This window comes from Cuculus canorus, chromosome 17 (genome assembly GCF_017976375.1).
Source record: "Cuculus canorus isolate bCucCan1 chromosome 17, bCucCan1.pri, whole genome shotgun sequence".
NCBI lineage: Eukaryota > Metazoa > Chordata > Aves > Cuculiformes > Cuculidae > Cuculus > Cuculus canorus.
The window spans coordinates 84,250-108,016 of NC_071417.1; the positions used below are offsets into that span (position 1 = coordinate 84,250).

Consider the following 23,767-nt stretch of genomic DNA (forward strand, 5'->3'; position numbering starts at 1 on the left):
GGGAATGTAGAACACTGATCAGCCATGGTGGCTTTTGCAGCAGCACCGGGCAGGGCTGACCCCACTGGGAGCCTCTGTCCTCTCCACTCCACCCATCGAGCTCCTTTGGCTTTTTTAGAGTGGTTTTCTGCTTCAGGGTTTAAGGCTTGAGAAGTAAACTCACTCCTGGCTGCTTGCCAGATCGTGAGCTAAAGCATGGGATCTTCTGTCTCTGATGACCAGAGGTAAAACACGAGGAAATGGATTGAGGCTGCAACAGGAGAAGTTCAGACTGAACACTGGCAGCCTGATCTAGTGGGAGGTGTCCCTGCCAATGGCAGGGGCATTGGAAATGAATGATCTTTTAAGATTCCTTCCAACCCAAGCTCTTCTATGATTCTATGGCCAGGAGAATGCTGCAACTGCAGGCAGGGCAGGAGGGTGTGATGCTACCCTGTCGATCCCCCAGCACCACAGTCTGAGTCTGGTCACAGCCTTACATGGCAGTGGGGGTCCTGGTTCCTGTGGGTGGCACAAATGGGAAGACCCAGGTTGGAGCTGGTGGGGTTGGATGTTGCTGTTGGAGGTGGGTATCCCAGAGCAGAGGGGATGCACTTCCACGCTGCCAGCACAGCAGTCACGGCACAGGGCAGTAAATCCTCGCCATGGCTGCGGTGGCAAATTCACTTTAGAGTTATAGAATCACAGAATTGTTTAGGTTGGAAAAGACCTTTAATATCATCGAGTCTGACCATAAACCAAACACTGCCAAGTCCACCACTGAACCATGTCCCTAAGCACCACATCCACACATCTTTTAAATCCCTGCAGGGATGGCAGCTCCACCACTTCCCTGGGCAGCCTCCTTCCTGAGCAGTCTGATTTAGTTTGTTTGCCTTCTCCACAACAGTGTTGAAACCTGGGGGGCTGTTTGGCAAATCCCCTTCCTTGCTTACAAAAGCTGCTTCCTGGCACAAGTTTTCCAGCATCCTGTTCCTTCCAAACATCGCTGGCAACGAGTGGCGGGGGGATCCCAGAAATGTTCAATACTTACAACCCAGCATCTAAAAGCTGGATTTAGGGTTACAAAGATGATCAGAGGGCTGGAGCAGCTCCCATATGAGGACAGGCTGAGAGGGTTGGGGTTGTTCAGCCTGGAGAAGAGAAGGCTCTGAGGAGACCTTCTAGCAAACTTCCAGTAACTGAAAGGGGCTACAAGAAAGCTGGGGAGGGGCTGTTCATGAAGGTTTGTAGTGACAGGATGAGGGGGAATGCATATAAACTGGAGAGTGGCAGATTTAGACTAGACATTAGGAAGGATTTCTTCACCACGAGAGTGAAGAAATCACACAGCCCAGGTTAGCTGTGGCTGCCTCATCCCTAGAGGTGTTCAAGGCCAGGCTGGATGGCACCTTGGCCAACCTGATCCAGTGGGAGGTGTCCCTGCCCATGGCAGGGGTTTGGAACTGGATGGGCTGTAAGGTCCCTTCCAACCCAAACTATCCTATGATTCTATGATCTATCTGCTGGCTGCTCCAATCAGTTGCAGGGCAGCCACGGTCATGCTTGTGGCTCCTCCACCAGCTGAGAGGACCAAAGCAGCCCATGCTGGGGTTGCTTGTGCCTGGTCGGGGCTGCAAGAGCCCTCTGCACCCACCAATGTGGGGTACAGACTCTCCAGCACCTGTTGGCTCCAGCGCACTCAGCCTCCCTCTGCCTTTGAAGAGCTCAGCTGCATTTAGCATGTGCATCCTCCGCTGCCTTAGCTCCCCTCCAGCCATGGCATGGGCATCTGCCCCAGAGCCTGGCCTGTGATACGCCAGCGCAGGCAGTGCCAAATCAACACACTGCTGCTTTTGAACCAAAACCCCATACTTCCCTGCAAGTGCATCCACACACAACCACAAAACCTGCAGCTGCCCTAAACTATTCCTCTCTCTAAGACAGCCTCTGTCTTCCTGGCCTCAGAGCCTCCTTGTCAGGAGCACAAACTGCATCAACTCAGAGTAGATCTCCAGGCAGCCACATCACACACAGCATTGCTCCTACAGGATCACAGGCACTTCCAACAGGAATCAGGCAGACGAACAGCAGCTTTTGCTGCTATTAATTCTGCTTTCCTGCTAGGTGAAGGACATAAAGCCTTGTGCAGCACTTTGGTTTCAACAAGATAGCCTTTGGTGCAGGGCTGCATGCCAGGGCAGTGGGGATGCAGCTCCCTGGGGCCACCGGCAAGCAGCTTGCCGGTCACCCAGCACGGACAGGAGCCCCACCACCACTTGAGAAGTGGATTTTTGTTTTCTGCCAGCACCTTTGAAGCAAGTCGAGGAGTGTTTGACCACTGCTCTTGAACAGAAGCTGTCTCAACGCTCAGACCATGTAGATTGAGTGAAAGGTCTGGGGACCAAAGGGGTGCAAACACCTCCCTTGCCTGGGCAGGGAAGTAAATGCTCATCCTGGTTTCTCACTGTGAACTCTCTGAGGCAAAGACAGGTTGTGAAATGCAGACAGAGAGCTTGGCAGCCCTAACTGAGGCTCGGCTAAGTAGGTCCACATCGGATACAACATACAGCACATGCCACCCCATGGCCCACGGGGACGGGCACAGCCCCACGGTAGGTGCACAGAGGCACTAAGGGTTGGGAAACTTCTGCAAAAAAATGCCAGGAACTGGCCAGGAAAGACCTGGAGAGTGAAATGGACCCCTGCAGGTGTTTGGTCCCTCTCTGTGAGGTTCCCAAGGACATAAATGTTGCACAGCAGAGGCACATCAAGGGTCTGGTACCTGCAACTTGCATGCCAGGCTCCAGCAAGGTCTCCTGGCACAGCCAGCAGCCCTTCCTCCATTCCCATCCTACTGACCATCACAGGGTCCTCTCAACAGAGAACCCATTCACCTCTGCCCATGCTCTGCTCTGCTTCTGGTACCAACAGCATCCCACAGTGGGTGGTCTGGGGCCCAGACATCTTCCCTGTGCCCGCCACCCATGCTCGAGAGGACACAACAGTCCTTCACCTGGAGCAGTACCTGGTAGAGGCACGTTCTGTGTGGTTTTTAATTCACAGTCAGTAGTAAATTGGAGTAAATACAGCAGCACAGATGGGAGGTGAGCCAAGCCATGCTGGACTGAATTTTGCATGTGTCTCCTCTACACCCCATTAAGCCCCTCACCCAGACAGCTGAGGGTGGCTTGGCCTCTATGGAACAGTCATTACCTGGTCCCCATCTTGAAAGGATCTGGAGGGAAAAGCAGAATTTTCTTGGAGATCTTGAAACACAGTTTGACTACTCACAATTCATGGCCACATGTGATGCTGAAGCAGTGCAATTGCTTGTACGAGTTCCTGCATCCAAGAGAGTGGGCTGTAGCAATTCAAACCAGTGGGGAACAGGCAAAATCAAACTGAACAACAATATTTTGGGCTTTTTCTCTTGGTAAATATGGAAACAGAGTTGCAGCTTTTTAGTTTGAAAACTATTCAAACAGCCCTGCTTCCCGCACAGACAATATGGTCCTTGAAGGGCCAGGCTGAATCCAAGCCAGAAAAAGCAGAGGTGAAGAGCTAAATCTCCCGTGAGACCCCACATCTTTGTGTGGTTCTATGGAAATGAGTGGTCATGGCCGCCAGCCCCACTGCAGGCCACTGCCTTCTTGAGGGTGTTTTGTGCTTGTGGTGTTCACTCCTACAGTGCCATATCTCAGGAAATGATGAATTCACCAGTCACCCAGTGCCTCTGCCTTTTAGCAAAATGTCTCAGGCATGGAGCAGTGCAAAGCAAGAGAGCGCTGGGGTTATTCTAGTCAAGGCCAGACAAAAGCTACTTCAGCCTCTGGTTAAAATCCTACTTTTTCTCTCTAAGCACATTTACTGGAAAAGTGTCAAAGAATGTAAAAATGTGCTTACAAATAGCACAGTGGTCCCCAGGAATGAGTTGCTGTAGAGCCTGCACAATTCCTGCCTATCCCTCTGGCCATGGCAGGAGCTGCTTTGGGTATCCTTTAACACATCATCCTTGCAGAGGAAGCAAGTGATGAAAGTGGCAGAAAAGGTTTAGCAAAGCCTCCTTCCTCTCTTTTCCCAACCCAGGTAGTGGCAGCTCTGCAAGTCACTCAGTAAAGAGCTAGGTTTTGTAAAAACAAGGGCTACCCACACCAGCAGTAGCAGGGAGCACCAGCAGGCCAGCCTGGATTCAGGCTGAGTGACAAATTCTCAAAGCAAAACTAAAAGGGTTATGCTCAGCTCCTCCTAGCAGCCAGGAACTGGTCTTTCTTTTGTGTCCGATGTTATGGTGGAAGATTGCTGTGGAACAGGCAGTGCAAAGGCAGTGCTTGGCAGGGCAATGGTCCTTCACAAATCACAGGGAGCTCTGCCAAAAAGCTGGGGTGGAAAGGGAAAGCGGGCAGTTATCTCTACAGCCTGCTGCTGCAAAAGGAAACTGTCCCTTCTATCAATCTGGTACAAGGACTGGTGCTGGACTAGGAGTCCTTGTCACACCTCTGTTGCCCTCCTTGTAATCAAAAGCTCCTTTCTTTCATAATAATCTCCATTTTAATCTAGCACAAAAAAAGCATTTTACTCTTAGTGATTTCACTAAACTGCCTATTCCAGCTCTAGCAACACTGTGAACTTGACTCAAAAATGTGCAGAAGTAGAAGTTAGGTAGAAGGGATCAATAACAATTTATCAGGAAAAGGCGAGCCTAGGAGAAGCAAGAGGTTTCAGTAAGACACAATAAACAGCTTGAGGAAAGTGCCATCATATCCCCTGTTCCAGGAATCCACCATGTGTTATTGCAAACTTACACACTGCAAAATGTTACAAAACACCCACTCCCCCCCCCCATATTCTTTCAGACTAGTTTGAACCTCCTATGATTTAGCAAAGATGTAATCATATCCGCAAAGATCCCAGAGTTCCTTAGGTTCCTTGTACAACAACCAACCTTGCAATGCCGTGATCTTGGAAATGACAGCTGAACAGTCAAAGGAAAGCACTCAAAAGAAAATAAAAGCATTTAATGTAAAGCATTTTACCAAAAGTTTTTATATCAATTTCATACAAATGGAGTCTTTTCTTAAAACAGGAACCCACCGATATAAATGTATTGTTGCAAAGCTGATCACAAAACTATCTCCTCAGCCACAGAGAGGTAGGGAGGGTATTTCTGTCCTCCGAACACCTAAGATGAACTGAAAAGAAGGATCTAGCCTGCTACGTGTACGTGATGGTAACACAGATATGGTTTTGGATTAAAACCTCACAGGCCAATATATCTTCATCCCCTTAGGCCTTTATTACGCGTCCTTATAATTTATGGCTACATAACAGAAATATCAGTGATGCCTGTCAGCTATATTATATGTTTTTCCCTAAGGATGGGAGGACTGATGTTGGGGCAGATGATGGTGTGTGTTCCCCTGCAAGGAGCAGGCTTAAGGGATGGTTAAAAAAAAAACAACAAAAAAACCCCCAAAAAAACCAACCAAAAGAAAAGAAGTTATTTCTACTCCTGCTCTGTTGCCTCAGGCTGTGGTGTCTGGGATCCGAGGGCAGGTCTGCCCCTATCAAGTAAGGCCAGTGCTAGGAGGAACAAGAAGTGCAGCTATCCCCGACTCCCTGTCCAACTTTGCTGTTTCTGAGGCTGTCAGAGTGAAATGGGTAGAGAGAGCGCTGATCCTGGAGTGAGTGAGGCCCTACGGGGACTGACAGCAGCCAGCCCAGCCTGGAGGCTAGCCCACAAAGAGCAAGGGACAGAGTTGCTCCTTGTTGAGAATAAGCAAAAGGCAACTGAAGGGCAGGGTAGGACAGCCTGGAGGCCCCTCCTCCGCTCTGCAAAGCGCTACAGCAGCACAGGCGCTTCCCCAGCACATTCATTCATGACTTCATTTGGCAGTCCTGGCTCATATGGAAACGATTACCTGCACAAGGAGCTCTTTCACCAACATAGCTGTTCCTGGAGTAGCGTCCTGCAAGGATGGGCTCTCCCTGGTCTGCTGCCAGCCAAGCAGAGAAAGTCTCCAGCTAATCCCCAGTGGAGTGGGGCTGCCTGCTCCCCACTTAGCAGAACAACAAACAGGCCTTCCAGGAAGATGCAGTGGGGCAGCACAGCTCTCAAGAAAACAAAGCCACATTAACCAGCCCTAACAAGCAACAGTCTTCTTCCTTGTCTGAAGGGCAGGTGGGTGCCTTCCCTCCCCAGGACTGACTGTCTTTTGGGCTCTTCAGGGACACATGGGAGGTCATCTTTTCTGTTTTTGCTGTGCTGCACCACTGCTAGGCTCCCCGTGCTGCTACCAGGAGCTGAAGTCACCGAAGCCGGAAGTCTTTTTCTCTTTCTTCGCAGCTGTGCTGGTTGAGGGCCCGTCATCTTCCACACTGCGCTTCCTGCAGCCAAAACGAAAACAACTCTCAGGGACTATTTACTGCTTGGCGGGACCAGGGCAAATGGATGCCTTTCCTCTCTCAGCAACAGCTATGCTGGAGCCAACCCATCCCTTAAAAATCATAAAGGAGTATATGCTCTCTGTTGGCATGGGGACAGCACAGGGGCACAGATGGAGGCCTTTTGGCTTAACCAGAAAGAGAGAGAGTGCCTCAGCCCCTGAGGATGGTTCAGGTCAGGCTTTGAACGCTTCCAAGAATGTGTTCAAAACCCAACAAGTTCTCCTCCATGCCAGAACTGAACATTTAACAGCTCTACTTCTTTAGCACATGATGAAAACGTGAGCCACAAGTTCTCTCCTGCCTTCTCACCTGCCTTTGCGTGGCAGTAAACATCTGGGCAAGTTTTTCAGATCCTTTCCTGTTTCTTGAACACGGCTGTTGCAGTCACTGCTGCGATTCTCAAGTCTCTCTCTAGCACTTTGCAATTCATGAGAACACTATGCAGTCGTTTCATGGACTGTGGTTTTATTGTCAGATATCAGTAGTCACAACAGGGAGAAGCAAGAACCCTGAACCTGCCAAAGAGCTGCCACAGTTTCAAGGCAGGCTGCTATGAGAGAACGACTAGAACGCCCTTTCTATACTACTTGGCCCTTTCCACAGAGCTACAAGCTCTGCCCGGGTTTATGTACAGTGCAGAATGGCAGCAATTTTAAGCTGAACATAATATTTTAAGGGACAAGCAGTGTTTTGTAAGTGAACTGTTTCACTGACACACTAAACTGACCTACATGGGGTAACATAATTTTGTTCTCACAGTTATGCAAATGCCAGTAAGTCACGGAGGCACACACAAGCTGATTGAGTAGTTGTCCAGATTTGTATATGCATAATTACAGGTCTTTACACAGCAGACAGACAACAGCATTTTTGCAAAAGCTTTCAGAGATATCTGCTAAAAATCAAGTGGAAGGCATTTATTTTAATTTATCCAAAACTAAGGCTAAGCAGCTGCTCAGGCAGGATTCTGTCCTGTCCTTAGGAAAGTAAGCAATGCTGTCAATCCCAGCAGGTGTACAAAGGGTGTCTGGGAGAGGATGTTTTACGACAAGCCTGTACAGCCAGCCAGGCACCCTGGAGCTACTTGCCAGACACCCTCTGCTCCCACGGCAAGCCTGGGAACCTGCTCCCCTTTCCGGCCATTTCAGTTGTGCTGGTACAACTGTGTGCTGAACAGGGAACCAGATCAGCAGACCGATATGGGCTTAAGGCATCTACTTTATGCAGGGGAGAAGCTGCCAAAAGAGAAAAATCTGTGGGACCATGGCCTTCAGAAATAGCTGCAGAAGAGGAAGAGAATAAGATGGTGTAGGAAGTGACATAGTACACTTCCTCAAGGACTTCTGAGATATCAAAATGTATCTACAGTTCTGAAGTCAGCACACACTGTTAAAGACCAACCTGGTCACGTTTAAGTATGAGAAGAAAAGCTCAGTTAACTTACAATCTTGAAAATCAACAGGACTAGAGGAAACCAGGCTGTTAGGATGGCATGAAGGTGTCTGTAAAGACTGCTGACACAAAGCAAACATCTGAGCAATGGCACTGGACAGAGACAACGTCCAGTGGGAAAGGCAACTAAAACATTCCACAAAGATCAGACGGGCAGGGAACTCACGCTGCAGCCATGTTAATGTATTTTCCAATCCCCTGCCGATAAGTTTTAGGAGTCTGGACCTCTTTCTTTGGTGGGACCACCTCAGCTTTTGTTTTGGATTCTTCTTCTTCTTGCTGGACCTTCTCTCTTTCCGCAGCAACCTGTGGGAAGCAAAGAGCGCAATCTGTTGCAAGAGCTAGTTCAGAGTAAGAAGAAAATGTCTACAATTCTTTGAAGCTCTAAAGCATTCTAAAACAGCAATCAGTACTGCTATGATTACAAGGTAGCCTTCAGGAGACAGGGCTCAAGGGCCAATACAAACAAGCTGTCTGCAGAGCCTTTATAATGAAACTCCTCTCATCCCACCTGCAGCCGCCCATAGCTACTGTAGGCATTTGGTAAGGAAGCCATCGTGTGCATGATGGACTGGGAGCTATGCCAGACTCAGTTACAAGACCTCTCTGCTGAAAGAGCAGTGATGACCCTGGCACACAAGGTGATGCTGAATGGCAGCTGTTTAATCTTATCTTCCAGCCATATGGGAGAGGGGTTAAGTAGGTCCATGCCCGTGTTAAAAAAAAAGAAAAAGGCATTAAACTACAACGTTCTCCAAAGAATAGCTTTGGCTTTTCAGAAAAGGCCAACCAACCAAATATCCTTACCAGGGCATCCGCCTCTTCATATGGATCAACAAAAACAGTTGTTGTCTGAATTCGTATTTCCTCCTGCGAGCAGAAGAGAAGAGGAGCAAATCAGTCAGCTGATTAAGTTGCACCACCTCCCCCAAGTTCAGCTTTCAGAAGCATCACTGGGGCAAACCATGTTGCCACATAAAGTCATACGTCACTGCTCCCTCCCGCACAGCCCCTGGTGCTTCACACATACCTTGGGTCGGTCTGTTTTTGGGTCACTTTCCACATTCTCCATAGCAGTCAGAGTCTCAAAGCCACCAACCACCCTAAAAGAGGAAGGTCACAATTTCCAGCTGTCACAACACATTCTGTAAATTTCTGCACCCATACATCTATCATCTCTTATTCATGCCCATTACTCTACTAGATTTTTAAACCATTATGTCTAGGGGAAGAGAAATCAGCAGCTATATTTGGAAGACCTAAGGCAACGTCATTCAGTGCGGGAGGTAAGATTTTTTTTCTCAAGTCTGGGATTTGAATTTGAAATTAAACAAACATGGAAAAGTCAAACACTTGGAGGCAAAGCAAAGCCATTTGTCCTTAAAAACTGGTAGGCACACAAGCCAGCAAGATGGAGAACAAGTGACTGTGGACAGTCATCTGTACAAGAAGACACAAGCCCATTTCAAAATGACTTTACTTGGTAATGCTACATCCATAAATTTGGAGCTCATTTGTTACTCCCATGAGCTTTGAAAAACAAACCAACAGACTTGGTCAAGAAAGCAAATGTTTTCATTAACTTCCAATCCTTTTATTTTTAAATTGTGTATCAGACCTCAGAGCGCTATTAGGAAGAAAGGGAACAGTAACTATGGCACTGCTGAAGAGCAGTGACAGAGCTGTCCGTACCAACATCAGTAATGTAGAAAGTGCAGGACTGCTCCCAGAGCACATCACCACCACGAGCTCGTGAGGGCTCTGGGAAAGCAGCACAACACTGAGTCATAGCCATAAGATAATGCCAGGATGCTTCTCACCGCGGCTTCTATTTAGGAGGATGTCAGATCCCTGGCCTCTCATTTCTCAAGTCAAGAAGTTATCCAAATACTTGCTTCAAAATATTTAAGAAAGGCTGAAGACTTTCTGGATTGATGTACGTTAACTTTCAAAAAAAGCGTGGAACAATGGGAAAGCTCCAGAAAAGGATACTTAGAGAGGATAAACGGGGTGACCCAGATAATTATAAGCCTGCCATCCTGGCATCTATCCCAGCAAAATAATGAAATAGTGGACACAGGACATGATTAAGAAAGAAAGGAAATAAGTAATGTCTATCAACAATGTTTTGTGGAAAACAAGAGTCTGTCAAACAACCTTCTATCTTTGAGATAGCAGACATGGTGAACAGGGATAACAGCGTCCATGGAACAGAATTCTGGAAGGCGGCTGATATTTTGATTGAGAAACCAGAACGATATGAAGTGAACACAGCAACATTAAAAAAAAAAAAAATGTGGCTGCCAGGTGTCAAAATCTAATTTTAGATAGGAAGCACTGAGTCAGTACGTTTCCAGAGGGGTCCTGCTGGGATTAGATCTTGGTCCCAGGGTATTTAACACTTTTATCCACATCATCATCCCAAATCAAATTTGAAAACAGCTATACTTAGCAGTAAATAAAGACGAAGACAGGCTGCTGATGCCAAGCAATCCAGATCCCTTAGAAAAGCAGCCTGTAGCTGGATGACAACTGTTTTAATAAGGCCAAGCCACATGGCCAGGAAACAAAAATACATATTAATGGCTGTGGGCCAACAAGAAGCAGCCCTAATTCTCTGTTCCTGTAGCCAGAGGAGCTTGGGCCCAGGAGCATGGCAGCAAGGGCCAGACCTGGCCACCAATGAACCCAGGGCTGCCAACCCAAGAGCCAGGAATCCTCGAGCCTTCATGGGTGGCAGCTGTTCTGCAGCCCGATTGCCAGCGTTACTGGGACACCAGTACCCACACAGGTAGGCTGCAAAGGAAGATGAAAAGGAAAAAAATGAAATTAAATGAAACTGGTGGGGAAAAGAAAATCAAACTAGTGGAATACGTTGAGTGTTTTGTCACCTAACTGCCTTCATATCAATGAGCAGTACCTTAACCAAAAGGTATTTGACACATCTACATACACTAAGATACCTGACTCTGGCAGGCATTCCACAGCCAGGCAGCCCCCTCCAGCCTCAGCCCCAGGAGAGGCCCCTGGCCATCAGGGGGTGTCAAGTCAAGTGGGTCCTTCTCACTCAACAGCCCTGGGGCTCAGTGACCCCACACTGCTGCCCCACAGGCTCAAAACACAACAGCAAAAGCAGATCCCATCAGAATATAAACTGATGCAAGTCAGGGAGGGCGTTGTGCAGTGCCCACCCTAAGCAGAGCCCTCCTTGCTGATATCTCATTGCGGCTGCACTGCTCCAGACTTCTCCCCCTTACTCCCCAAGGGCCTCTCAATATTCTGCAAAGAGGTTGTGATTTTTAAGAGCAATTAAAAAGCATGTATGCAGGCTAGAGCAGCACCTGCAGGTAGTAACACTGGGGGAAGCTGCACAGGGCTTGAGGATCCTGTGTGAACTTTGGAAAGTTCATAACAAAAATTCAATTTAAAAATCCTCCCTCCAGGCCAATATCAGATTCACTTACAACACTGATGATTAACACAGAGCCTAAGATATATTCACTGTATTTTAATTGCCCCTAAAGGAAACTTCTGATTTAATATTCAAAGGTTTTCTAGCCAACAGCTCCATTCATTATCCGCTCATATGTTTTCATTTAATTAGGTTCCGATAATTTGAAATAGCCAGATCAGCTATGCACTAGCAATTTCAACTGAGTAATGCCTTAGCCCATAGCTAGACCTCCCACAATATTAGTCCTAACGTATTTTAGCAACATTCACGAATCTTCAGTGGCTATGCTAATTAAACTTTATTGGGAATACTTCATCACTTGTACATTTTAAAAGGCTGTGATAAACATGGCATTCACAGGTCATCAGTAAATGACCTAAATGGTCTTTTTTGACACGATTATAAAAAGCTACAGAGGAAGAAGACGAAGCTGTTACGCCTGCAGGGCATGTAATTCTCTTTTCTTCTTAACTTCTTGTTTCTAAAATGGAAAATTGCTTTCTTTTACACCTCTGCATTCGCTAACATTTTGCACAGAGAGTATCTCCTTTGTCAAGAATCAGGCCCAGCTGAGGCTGGTGTTTTATCAGTAAATATTAAAATCCCAAAAGGACAAGATCTGATGGCAAACACCACCTGTCCAGTAAAAAGTGAAATGCACCCTAATCAGGGCAGTCATGGCTGGATGCAAAAAAATGGAACATTCCAACTTAACCATAAAGGATTCTGCAAACTTTCCTCTGATTTGCCTAAGCAGAGAGACAGGGTAGATGCAGCCTCTTGAAACATGACATGTTGTTATTGTCAAATCTCATGATGTTACACTGCAGCACTAAAATCAGTTTGACAAGTTATTAAGTGTCTAATCCCATGTGCTAGCATCCTTACAGCAATTGCTCCTCTCGGGATGACGAAACCAGCATGACAGAGTAGTTCTGAGGAGTCTTTGCAGGTCCTACAATGCATATTCTGGGTGTAAGAAGAAAAGCTTACAGACGTCTTGCCAAGAAAAAAAGCCCATACGCATAGAAAAGACCATTGTATCAGTACATAAAGCATTAAAAACTACCTCTAAAGAGAGAGCACATTATTCTAATATGCACTAACTTTGAAAAGAGATAAAACCTGTTCTAGGAATAAATCTGAGTCGTAGCATAAGGAGCTTTGTGCATCATTCTCCTTAACACAAAACACAAACTGCGGAAGGTCAAACTAACACCTCTTTGCGTGCAGTAAGGGTGTTACACAGATGGTGACAGGTCACACTGCATTAGCCTTTCTCGTTCAGCACCACTTGTGCTAAGCTGGAAGCACAGCAGAGAGGCAAAGGAGATCAGCAGAAACCAGTTTAACCTTTTCTACTGTTTCCAGTCCCACTCCTTTTATAAGATGCCAAGCACGCTTTGTCCTAAAATGGCCAAGTGAGGTTTAAACAGACGTTCAGATGACATCCCACAGTATATGGTACCTTCAAGAAACCATTTACATTAGAACAAACAGCAGAACTGAGGGTTTGCTGTGTATCTCCAGTAGACGCTGAACAGAGAAATGATGATCTCAACTATATACTTAGCTCAGCATCCCTGACACAGCCCATATTTTTAGAGGAGCCTGATAAATGTTACATTACATGTAAGCATGGATGACAAGGTAGATACATCTAGGTTTTTTTCTGTTCACATAGTAATGAAAACAAAAACGTGTCCTTACTTGTATAATTCTGTTTTCTTGAAAACTGAGCTAAGTTAGCACTGGAAATCTTTGCACCTCAAATTTACAGATGTTATTTAAAATCTTACTTCCTGTTAAGGCTCCTTTATGCAAACTAGCAACTTTGCTTCATAACCACTGCCAATGTCTTTGCATGAAGTATAAGTGAAATATCTGGGGCAAGCTCTATCCATTCGCAATATGCAATGCAATGGAAGTCTTGCTGCCACATTAGTCGGTGCTGCTCCCTAAGAAAACGGCAGCTTCTTCGCAGTCTCACAGACATTCACACACCAACTTCCTATTTCTCATATTTTTGTTCAGAAGAACTGTAGGAATTAAGCCTTATGCAATGCTGAGGACGGCAGCAGCCCAAGATGATTGAGTTTCCTGGTCAGAAGATGATGTAAGAACAACGTGCGGACTTTTTCAAAAAGATGCTTTAAACTACAAACAGAAACCAGAAAGAAACCTTGTTGTTCTGTAAACACATTCTGCCCTCAAGGTTATTTTTACCAAAAGAAGTACATACATTCATATACACAACCCAGAGAGAACAATATATACATGCACAAACACGTACACTCAGGACAAAACGTCTTCTCTGTGTTCACCCAATCTGGAATGGAGCAAGTAATGTGAACTTGCAACAAGGATGCAGTTGTAACTCAGTCTCTCATAAAGGCTTAATCTAACAGGCAGGACACAGTAATGGACGGTGCTAAGAAAATAAATCAGTGTGGAAAAAAGCATTTTGAAACTACACTCAACAGATGAACCTGGCATGTAAGGACTTCTCTGCTTTGGCAGAGGTTCTTCTTCAGAGATCATACAACTTTTTTGGCAATGATAGCAGCCCTTGTGCAGCACCAACAGCCCAGTTCTCATCTGCTACAGGATGATCAAGGCCATGGCCTCCACACAGAGGCCTGGTTTGTTTTCCCACCTTGCTCTTCCCTTCCATCCTGGGGCCTGGGAAGTAGGTTCTGCAATGCAAAACTAGGTCAGGCTCCCTGCACAGACTGAACAACAGAATCAGCTCTTTTGCTGTCACACAATTTCTCCATTCTTCAGTGGTATTAAAGCAGAAGAGCAAAAAGAACATGAGTTTCCCAGCTTAGAAGCCATTGGGCTTCACTGATTCCAATTATACAAGGAATGTTACAAGCAGTAACAGCCACTGGGCATTATTTAATCGTACCTGGATAACTGAATAATGCCTGGTAGATGTTTTATGTGGCTAATTACTTTAGAGAACAAGAGTTATTTTCATTGCCCCATTCTACAGAATTGCAGTAGAAAGCATCAAACAGGCTAGGGAATACTTAATAGAGAATGATGCTTATCCAAGGAAAGAACTCTTTTCCACAAAAGCATCTGGCAAGGGGAGCAAGGAAGAAAACAGAAGATTAGGCTGAGGCCTGTCAGCTCCTGAACGGTGCCTCATACCTGACAAAGTCAGTCTGAGGTTTCCCAAACCACTTTGTTCATTATTTTTGCACACAAGAGAATTGAAGAATGAGTGGCAGAAACCTCGAGAGATAGTTAAAGGTATCTGTATAAGCAGACAGGTGCAGCCACATACAAAGGGGAAAACTGTCCCACATATGCTCATCTCCTGTCTGAGTTGCCACATCCCTTTCTCAGTTCTTGACAAACACAAGTGACGCTCTAACAAACACTTGGAACTGCTGCACTGATCAGTTCCATCTTTGCCATTCTGACCACACTGGTCTCGCTGCTCCCTCTGTTGCCCTTCTTTTAATGACATCACATTACACACCTGCAACCTGCCTGTACTATCCAGTTCACTATGCCCAGTCCTAAATCTCACCCAGAATTCAGAGAATGCATCTCTCTCCAGCTGGAGAGCACGGCTCAATCACGTTCCATTACTATTTAAACATACACTTTTCCACATGCCTCTAGCTTTGGAACAGGCTCACCAAAAGCATCCACAAAACCGTTTCATTTTTTTCCTGAGATTTTTCTCTTCCTTTGGTTCTGAAGAAAGTGCAAACTGTTGGTGGAAGAAGTGCTGAAAGGGGACATCGCTACTACTTCCCTGTATCTATATGCACTCCCTTTTCTATTTACATAGCCCTCAGAGGCCAAGGTTGTTTCTCTTTCTGCTTATAAAGGGCAAATGCACCAGGTCTCTGATCCACAGGAGCTGTGAACCACTGGAGTAACAGAAAATATAATAACAACATGGATGGGATGCGCTTGCCATCTAAATTTCATTATGGATGCCAGACAGGGATGAGAGCTGCCATCCTTGCAGCTCATGTAGCACACACCACAGTTGAACTCCCAGTTGTAGCACAAGTGAGAGGGAGCTCCCTCATAGACAGCCCATGACAGCAGCAGCCAGGACCACACAGCAGTCACCTGCAAATGCTTCTCATCCACTCTCTGCAGGCAAATACACATTGGTGGGTTTACATTATTTGAGTTTCTAAATTAAACCTCTTAGCAGCAAGCCAGAAGCCAACAAAAGCCACCAGTTAGTTTTCACGTTAATTACAGCACTCTCCAAGTCAGAAGAAATGGTAATTACTAGAAATGGTAATTGCTAATTTAATCTAGGCAGCACTGCTGGAGCAGGAAATCCGTGCAGTCTGCAACACACCTCCAAGGGAAGGCATTCTGCTCTCACTTGCTGCCTTTGTTTTTGCTCTCCAACTGTGCCAATTACCTCCTTTATTTCCAGTAACATCTGTCGTCATTATTGCCATGGTGGGCAGCCCAGTCGTGACAAGCTGCCCTCCCTGTCCTCCAGCCACAGCCTTCTCCTGAGACTTGAAAATCCCAGTGCCCCAAGCCAGTCATACGCCACCTCTTCACAGTCCCACTGCCTGCTGCTGCTCTGTTTCAAATGCACTTAAAAGCCAAACATCCAACTCTTCATAGCTGCTACTATGCAAAAAACACATTTCAAAACAGGCTGCCACAAATTAGTCACAGCTTTCCAGAGAAGGAACTCTTTAATGTTCCATCCCACACAGGATCCCGAAAACCAAGATGGGTAGCAAATGGTTGCTCTTTTCGCTGTTTTTCTGTTCTTCTCAAAAGTATGGAAAACCCGCTGAAAAGTTCTATACAAATTACAAACAGGTCAAATTCTGCTCTCAAAGATACATAGGTGACACACACTAACATGAACCAGAGCCACGCAGAAACAGCTGAGGGCAGGTTTTTACAGTAACTTAGACAGGCAATCCTCAAATCTATATGGAAGTCACAACTGGCCAGAAAGCATCCAATTTAACAATCCAATTTAACATTCATGGAAACAAAGAATTCTGATTTCATGGGTTCATTCTATTCTTAAACCTATTACCTAAATACACTTCTCAGATATTATTGTACTATACAGTCTAAGATGAGATACAGCCACCAAATCCTGGAAACACCCAGGATCTAAAATAGCAAATTGAAGCTGGAGTACAATCTCTGGAATCTTTTGGCTTTGATGGATTTTAAAAACAAATGCAGGTAAAAAAAACTGAAGGATTTTGATGACAGAATAAAGATCTTCAGTGCTGCTCACATCAGCCTTTGAAATTAGATTTGTAGGTAAATTAAATTATTCAATTTGTACATTAATGTAGGGTGACTGCAATGCATCTATCCCAGTTTCTTTGGGTTTTACATTATTTGAACTGATCTTCATTTGCATGCAAGAAAGCCCAGAGTAAAATAAACCTGCTCTGTGTTTGGATGAAGATGTCACCCGCTTTTTAGGCAAGGAATCAAACATGATTCTGAACCAACATTTTGAATAAAGTTTTTCCTTTGCATATCAGCTAAAAATACTTGCAGTGCTCAGAAAGCAGCACCACTTCTTTACCAAGCAACTAAGTTCAGATTTCTGCAGAAGCAAAGACAATTACAAAATTAAGACAGTCATTGCTAAAATGGCATCAATCTCTGCTTTATATGGTTAACCAGATTTACTTGGGCTAAAACAATTTCTCTCTAAAGGGCAGTGCACAGTGTGAAGCACCATTTGAGCTATTTTACTTATAAGGTACTTGAGATGTTGTGCATGGTGTGAAGGCTCCTCCCTGTACTGCAGAAAGTTCTGTCATTCCAGATTCTTTCCTGGTGAATTATGGTAAAGCCAGGGCACACCATGGAAAATCAGCAAATACACTGGAGGACTACACAGGATGATCACTGAAGCCAGGTCGCATCCAAAACTGAACAACAGTCATATTTTCAGCTGAGCCGTCCTAACCCAAATACTATTAGATGAGGTGGCAAGCTCAGGTTAACAGCATTACTGTATGGGATTTAATGGGATTTTTGCAAGGAGGACTCAAATTGCAGCTTAACTGAAATAGTCTTAAGATACGGATAATATAACTTCCAAGAATATACTTGCTGTCAACTTTCAGTATTAGAATTCGCTTTATTTATTTGATTTCACCAAATGACAAGGGAACTTAAAATTTTTCTAGGACAGACCTGAGAAAGGATAAAGAATTTTATTTCAAAGAGTGCAGTTATTGCAGAATCAGTATCGGTACCAAAACCAGTAAAATAATTGTTTAAAAGGAAGCTAGCTTCTGCCTCAAGAACTCACAGGCAGAGAACACGGATTAAATACATCACTTTCGTTGTTCAGCACTATTGTATGACATCCAATCAAAGTAAACAGCACACGCATTTATTTAAATTGGTAAGCCACTTAGCAAAGAACAAGCTGTAATGTAAAGATTTTGTAACATCTTCTGTGACAAATACTGTGGTATTTATCACATGAGGGCTTGAGTGGAAAAGAATTCTCTATGAAGAATGAAGTTCCTTTGCTGTCTTGGCACTGGTAATATCTATCTATCTATCTGTATACATAAATATCTACATATGTGCACACACACCTACACATAAACATACAGATTTTATACTGATGGTAACTGTCAGGAATAAAAGGAAACAATAACAGAAAAAATAAGAATAAAAGGGGCCAGAAGACCTAACCTAAACAGAATCTGTATGTTCTATGCTATGACGAAGAGCAGCCTTGTCATAACTAATTTCCCAGCTATCGGCTCCTAAGAGGATGAAAGCAGTGTTGAAGAGGTAATCCCTTGTGTCCCAGCAATTAGCATGCACAAATATTACGATGGTTGCTTACAGGATGATAACTTCGTTCATAACTCCCTAGAGGTCCAGCCCCAGAAGAGAAGTAAAGCAACTTGCAGTGATGGAAAGAGGAAAAGGCAGTCTGACGACTGCCACTGATACGATATCAGACATATCCTCATGACCAGGAGACCTGGACTGTGAGCAAGGATTTGGCTTCAGTTCAATTGCAAGAGTCACTAGGCTCTTCTCTGTAGGCTTCAGACACAGAACAGAGCACGTCTGCTATACTGCTGCTCACAATATCCTTCACTTACCTTCCAAAAACTGTATGCTTCTTGTCCAGGTATGCACAAGAGCGGAATGTGATGAAGCTGGAAGGAATAAAGACATTAACAGTTAGCATACGATCCCACTGACATTCAACAACAGCCAGCAATGCTTCTGTAGCTACCCCCTGAGAGAAGACAACCCGTCTTGATCTCAGGCTCCTCTCTGGGAGTCCCCCTGGCCAAACATCCTGTCATTTCCCTCTTTTGCTTTGTGGGGTTTGTCTTGGATTTCTGGAGCTCTGATTTCTCATTTTTATACCGTACTACGACTTGCATAAAGTCCAAAATTAATCTGAGCATTTGTCTCCTTGGCCAGACAAGCCCTGGGAAGCTCTGGCAGGAAAGGGAGACGTGAGTCTTGCTTGTAAAGTACAATTCTTGTGCATGACAGAGAGCTTGTACCCAGCAACTGCAGTTAATGTAACACAAAAGCTCTCTGCCAGTGTAAACTCCTGTCTTTTAGGAGATTTACTTTTTGTATTTCTCTTCCACTAAATTTCCACACGTTTCTCCTCTGGACAGATCAAATTTGTGCTTTGGATATAAACACGGCAGAAGAATACTTCCAAGTGTCAAATGTAATGAACACCTCTAAAGATTGCGTTCTTAATTTTTAATTAATTGGACTTAATTTTTGGGAGTTGTATTTCTACACGTAAACATAGGAATTAACTACCAAATCCAAAGCAACCTGTACTACCAAAACTTCTCTCTATAGCCTAATGCTTCTTTGGAAGACTTGGAGTGCAAGTGTACGAGACAGAGGTTTCCATGGTCTGCAGACAACAATTGCCCATCTTGGCTGGACATACAGTGCTGGCTCTCCTCTCTGTCTCCATCTATTATGCTACATTAGAGACAGCTAAAAATATATAAGCATTCCAAAAGCACTTTTCCATATAAGCAACTGCCTCAGGAAGTTATATGATTGCAAACAGGAGGGGCTGCAATCTGCCACACCAGCTATTAAGACATAGCTTGCCCTAGGAAAGCTTTGAGATGCTGTGCAGAAAGCAAACTCCTACACAGCGCAAACATTACCGCTTAGCCTTGTGCATGGGTTTTTTGCACCACATTATTCCCAGACATTCAGTACTTAAGTTTATCAAGCGGTCAGCTATGTAGGATTGTAATAAAAACCAAAAATCCGAGCAGTAGCAAATATAGAGAGAAAGCTTTTCATCCATCACCACAGTGAAAATAAAATTCAGAACAATGGAATTAACATAACGCAGGATGATCCTGGAGGAGCAGTGACCCAGTTCACTCTGCGCTGCAGTTCCTGTTGCCTATGGGGAGAGCTATTCACCCAGCTCCTAAGGTCACAACCACTGCCAGAAGTATCTTAAACACTGCCTAGGAAGTTTTATAAATATGGGCAGCTGGAGTTTCTCAAGGACTTCACACATAAAGGAATTTCATATTTCATTTGCAAATTTTAGGGAAACATATGATCACATTTACAGCAGCAGATGATATGACTCAATATGGCATAGCACTTGTGAACTGTGTCTAACTGCTGTTTCCAGGATCCCTCTTTTTTTTCAAAAAAAAAAAAAAGAAAAAGAAAGCCTCCCCTCACCCCTAATTTAGCATCTGAGTGCTGGCAGTAACATCCAAATCCAAAATAAGCTCTACAGCAACTTCACCCGGATTAAAGTTACACATAAAGAAGGTTATTACAACTTCAATATCTTTAAATTGTATTTGTTCTTCCTGCTTCTTCATTAATTTTTTCCTCGTTTTAGTCTTCATTCTGTTTTTGACACTGAAAATCAAGTCATTGTCAGCCCCAGATGCTGCACTCCACCACTTCTGTGTTCTACACATTTCAACAGTGCAAAACTCTGATTTAAAATCAGGTGAGTAAAAAGAAGCAACATTTCTATAGAGTAGATGCTTCATTTTATTAAGCCCTTTCAAAAAGTTCAATACAGGACTAAATTTAAACCGAGAGGTGTAATGATCCTAGAGGGAAAACAGTAGGGAGACACTGACAAAAATGAAAAAGAACTTGAAATCATAAACCCATAAAAGACAAATCAATGATGATATCCTAAATTTACTGGTTGTCTTGCTGCCCTTCACTTTACTCATACTTTGAGTAACAGCAGATGTATCTGGCCCGATTTCAATATGCAGCACTCGACAGAATATTTCACTTGTCTGAACTTTTTAAAAGAGTAGCTCATAAAATGTCATTTGTTTACCTAACAGAGTAGGACACACAACATCTAGAGGAAACGATAAAACACAAAGACCAAGTGACTACTTACAACTGTGATTTGTTTGTGTTGGGTCCCGAGTTGGCCATACTGAGAACCCCACGTCCCGTGTGGGACAAATTAGGCTTAAATTCATCTTTGAAAGGTTTTCCCCAATAAGATTCTCCTCCTTAAAAATGAAAAGATGACAGAAGAAATGTTTGGTTTTGTTACTTTCCCATTACATTTTATAACAGGCACTGACATTAAAGTCAAGGTTTCTGTGACTTCTGATTACAATGTGTATAATACATTCTTACGCCATCCCTATTGCAAGGATAGTATTTCAGCAGACCCTTGAAATCAGATGTTTATAACTGGCAACACAATTCTGAGCCCCAATGCTACCAACTGCAACAGACCATACTGTTTAATAAGAGCGTTATGCATTGTGTGCTGAAGAACTGCCAAGGATTTAATTTTTTACTGCTGGACCACCATCCTTTTTCTTTTTTGAGAAATTAAATCTTTAAAACTGGATTCCTAACAAAACACACAACAAAGAATTACTGGTTTAATTGTGCTCTGGATATAGCATTGCTCCCGGAAATAAAATAACAGGGAAATGAAATACGTTCATAGAATCAACTAAGAACAGGGGTTATAACCGCAACTGCTTAATTCCTGGATAAACAATGAAGAATGATGATATCTTTTACTCCAAAATAAAAGGAAAAAAATAGATATTTGGAAAATTGGATACTTGCAAATTAAATATTTTAGATCGCTGGATGATATAAACACTTAAATGCAATGAAGTCAAAAGGATAATGAAACTTTGCACAAATCGTATACCTGGCCCTCCCCAAAACTGATTTTTTTTCTGTGTCTGTGGATAGAAAGAGGGTCTGGGAGACCTCACCTCCTGGCTATCATTTTTACATTATTTATGACAGATCTAACATTTTCATTTGCACTTTCCTTCTGGGTCATTTGCAATAAGAAAAAAGAAGGCTGAGATGAGTCATAGTTTTACAGTCAAATCCATAATCTTGTTTGACAAACCATGAAAAAATATTTCACCTTAGGATAATACTAAAAATAAAACAAACAAAACTATCAAAGCAGGCAGCAAGACTGGTCCATCTGCAGAACTGGCTCAGAATCCTCTACAGTAACTGTATCCCTTGCGAAGCAGGAGGTCAGTAAAGGATCTGCCACGCTCAATGGCTATTTGCACATGCAATACAGAAAAGCAATTTGATGATACGGCTGCACAGGCAAGCAGCAAATAAAACTGAGGAATAATCCAGGCTCCTACTGAAAATGTTATGCAGAAAATGACAGGAGTGCATCAAACGAGAAATGAGTTTCAGATGACGCCATGAAAACAAAGCATCACAGGTGGACAGCTGCAAGTGCAAGTGAAACTATGCAAGCTAGAAATTTTGGAAGAAGCTGACTCACTTAACCCAATTAATCATATTCAAAAGACCTTATGAGTGGAGTGCTGCTTGCTCTGCAATGTGACAAGAGGCAGTAAAAGGGGACAAACCCTGCAGGGATTTTCCGTAATCAGGAGAAGAGGAGCAGTGATTACTTCAGCAATCTTTGGCTACTAAAAATTTTAAGTTCAGCTAAATTACATCAACTTGATTCCATATGCCAATCTCCAATCTCTTTCAGTGGTAGGTGAATGGGTTACAGCACAGCTGCCCCCAGCTCTGCTGTGTTGCAGATGGAGCCAAGATCCAGCTATTCTAGCCAAATCCAAAGTCTTCGATATATGAGGAAACGTCTTACCAGAAGCCAGTAATTTTATTTCCTAGGTTACTCGTGCTGTGCCCCAGTTACCTCCTTGTTCAGGAAAGCAAAGTTGATGTAGGTTAGTAAATACATGTTTCACTCAGAGCACAGCAAGGCTCCGTGCCAGCAGGTGCTACCTGAACCAGAAACACAGCTGTGAAGCCTGCAGAGCCACCATACATCAACAATACTGTGCTCTGTTCCTCTTTCCCTTTCACAGTTTTCACCCTTCCCCTTTGATCCGCCAAGTCCGAGTTCCCTGCCTGCTCCAAGCATGCCGGTGCTTCAGGGCCCCCATTTCTGTTCTTGGCCATGGCCAGAGTTTTTTGCACCCGAGTAACAAACTTCACCTGGACTTCCCTTTGAGAAATACAGCATTTAGATTCAAAGGACCCCTTGAAGGAACTCCTAATGTAGAGCAGATGCACTTGTTACAAATCCTAGCCCAGAGGAGTGTTTGTCACTAGAAATGTGCAGAGAAAAGAATCACAGAATCATAAAATCATAGAATCATAGAATAGTTTGAGTTGGAAAGGACCTTAAACATCCATTCCCCTGCCATGGGCAGTGACACCTTCCACTGGACCAGGCTGCTCAAAGCCTCATCCAACCTGGCTTTGAACAGGGATGGGGCAGCCACAACTTCTCTGGGAAACCTGTACCAGTGCCTCACCACCTTCATAGTGAAGAACTTCTTTCTGATATCTAACTTAAATCTACACTCTTTCAGTTTAAAACCGTTATCCCTCATCCTGTCACTAAGCTCCCTCTAAAAAAAAGCCCCTCTCCATCTTTCCTGTACGCCCCCCTTTAAGTACTGGCAAACACAAAGACGAACACATCCCATTGAGATGGTGCATGGCAGCAAGAGGCCAAACCCCCGAGTCCATTACACCTTCCCATGCTTTCAGCTGACGCTGGAATTACAGCATTGTCAAGCTGCTCAAAGAAGGTGGAATCAACCCTGAAGCCTTCACTGGTCATAAAAATAATTTGAAAGGAAAGAGGAAAATTGTGAATGACAGAGATTCTCTCTTTTTGACACAACAAGCAATCAGACCGCTCGCAGACGGGAGCGATGAGCCATGATTTTTAGGTTTTGGAATATTTATTTTTGTATGATTTCAGTTCAGATCACACACTGCAGGCCAGAATTAATCTCATAGGGATGAAGGCTAGCTCTGGTTCATTCCAGTCCTCTGAAAATCAGTGCTACTATTTTAGTGGACAGTTACAGCATGCGCTGCCTCCCTGTCTGTCTGCCATACAGCTGTATCCAAGGCTAATTCTGT

At 44.2% G+C, this 23,767-nt stretch overlaps 1 protein-coding gene across 1 annotated transcript in view; it reads right to left on the reverse strand.

Moving 5' to 3' along the window:
• Positions 1 to 4,938: 4,938 nt before the first annotated feature.
• Positions 4,939 to 23,767, reverse strand: part of PPIL2 (peptidylprolyl isomerase like 2) — a 72,006-nt gene continuing 53,177 nt past the window's right edge. The window contains exons 15-20 of the mRNA XM_054082609.1: positions 20,742 to 20,859; positions 18,451 to 18,507; positions 8,909 to 8,981; positions 8,686 to 8,748; positions 8,045 to 8,184; positions 4,939 to 6,366 (exon numbers count right to left, since the gene is read on the reverse strand). Coding sequence (XP_053938584.1) covers positions 6,273 to 6,366; positions 8,045 to 8,184; positions 8,686 to 8,748; positions 8,909 to 8,981; positions 18,451 to 18,507; positions 20,742 to 20,859 — 545 coding nt within the window. The 3' untranslated portion in view covers positions 4,939 to 6,272. The remainder of the gene's footprint in view (positions 6,367 to 8,044; positions 8,185 to 8,685; positions 8,749 to 8,908; positions 8,982 to 18,450; positions 18,508 to 20,741; positions 20,860 to 23,767) is intronic.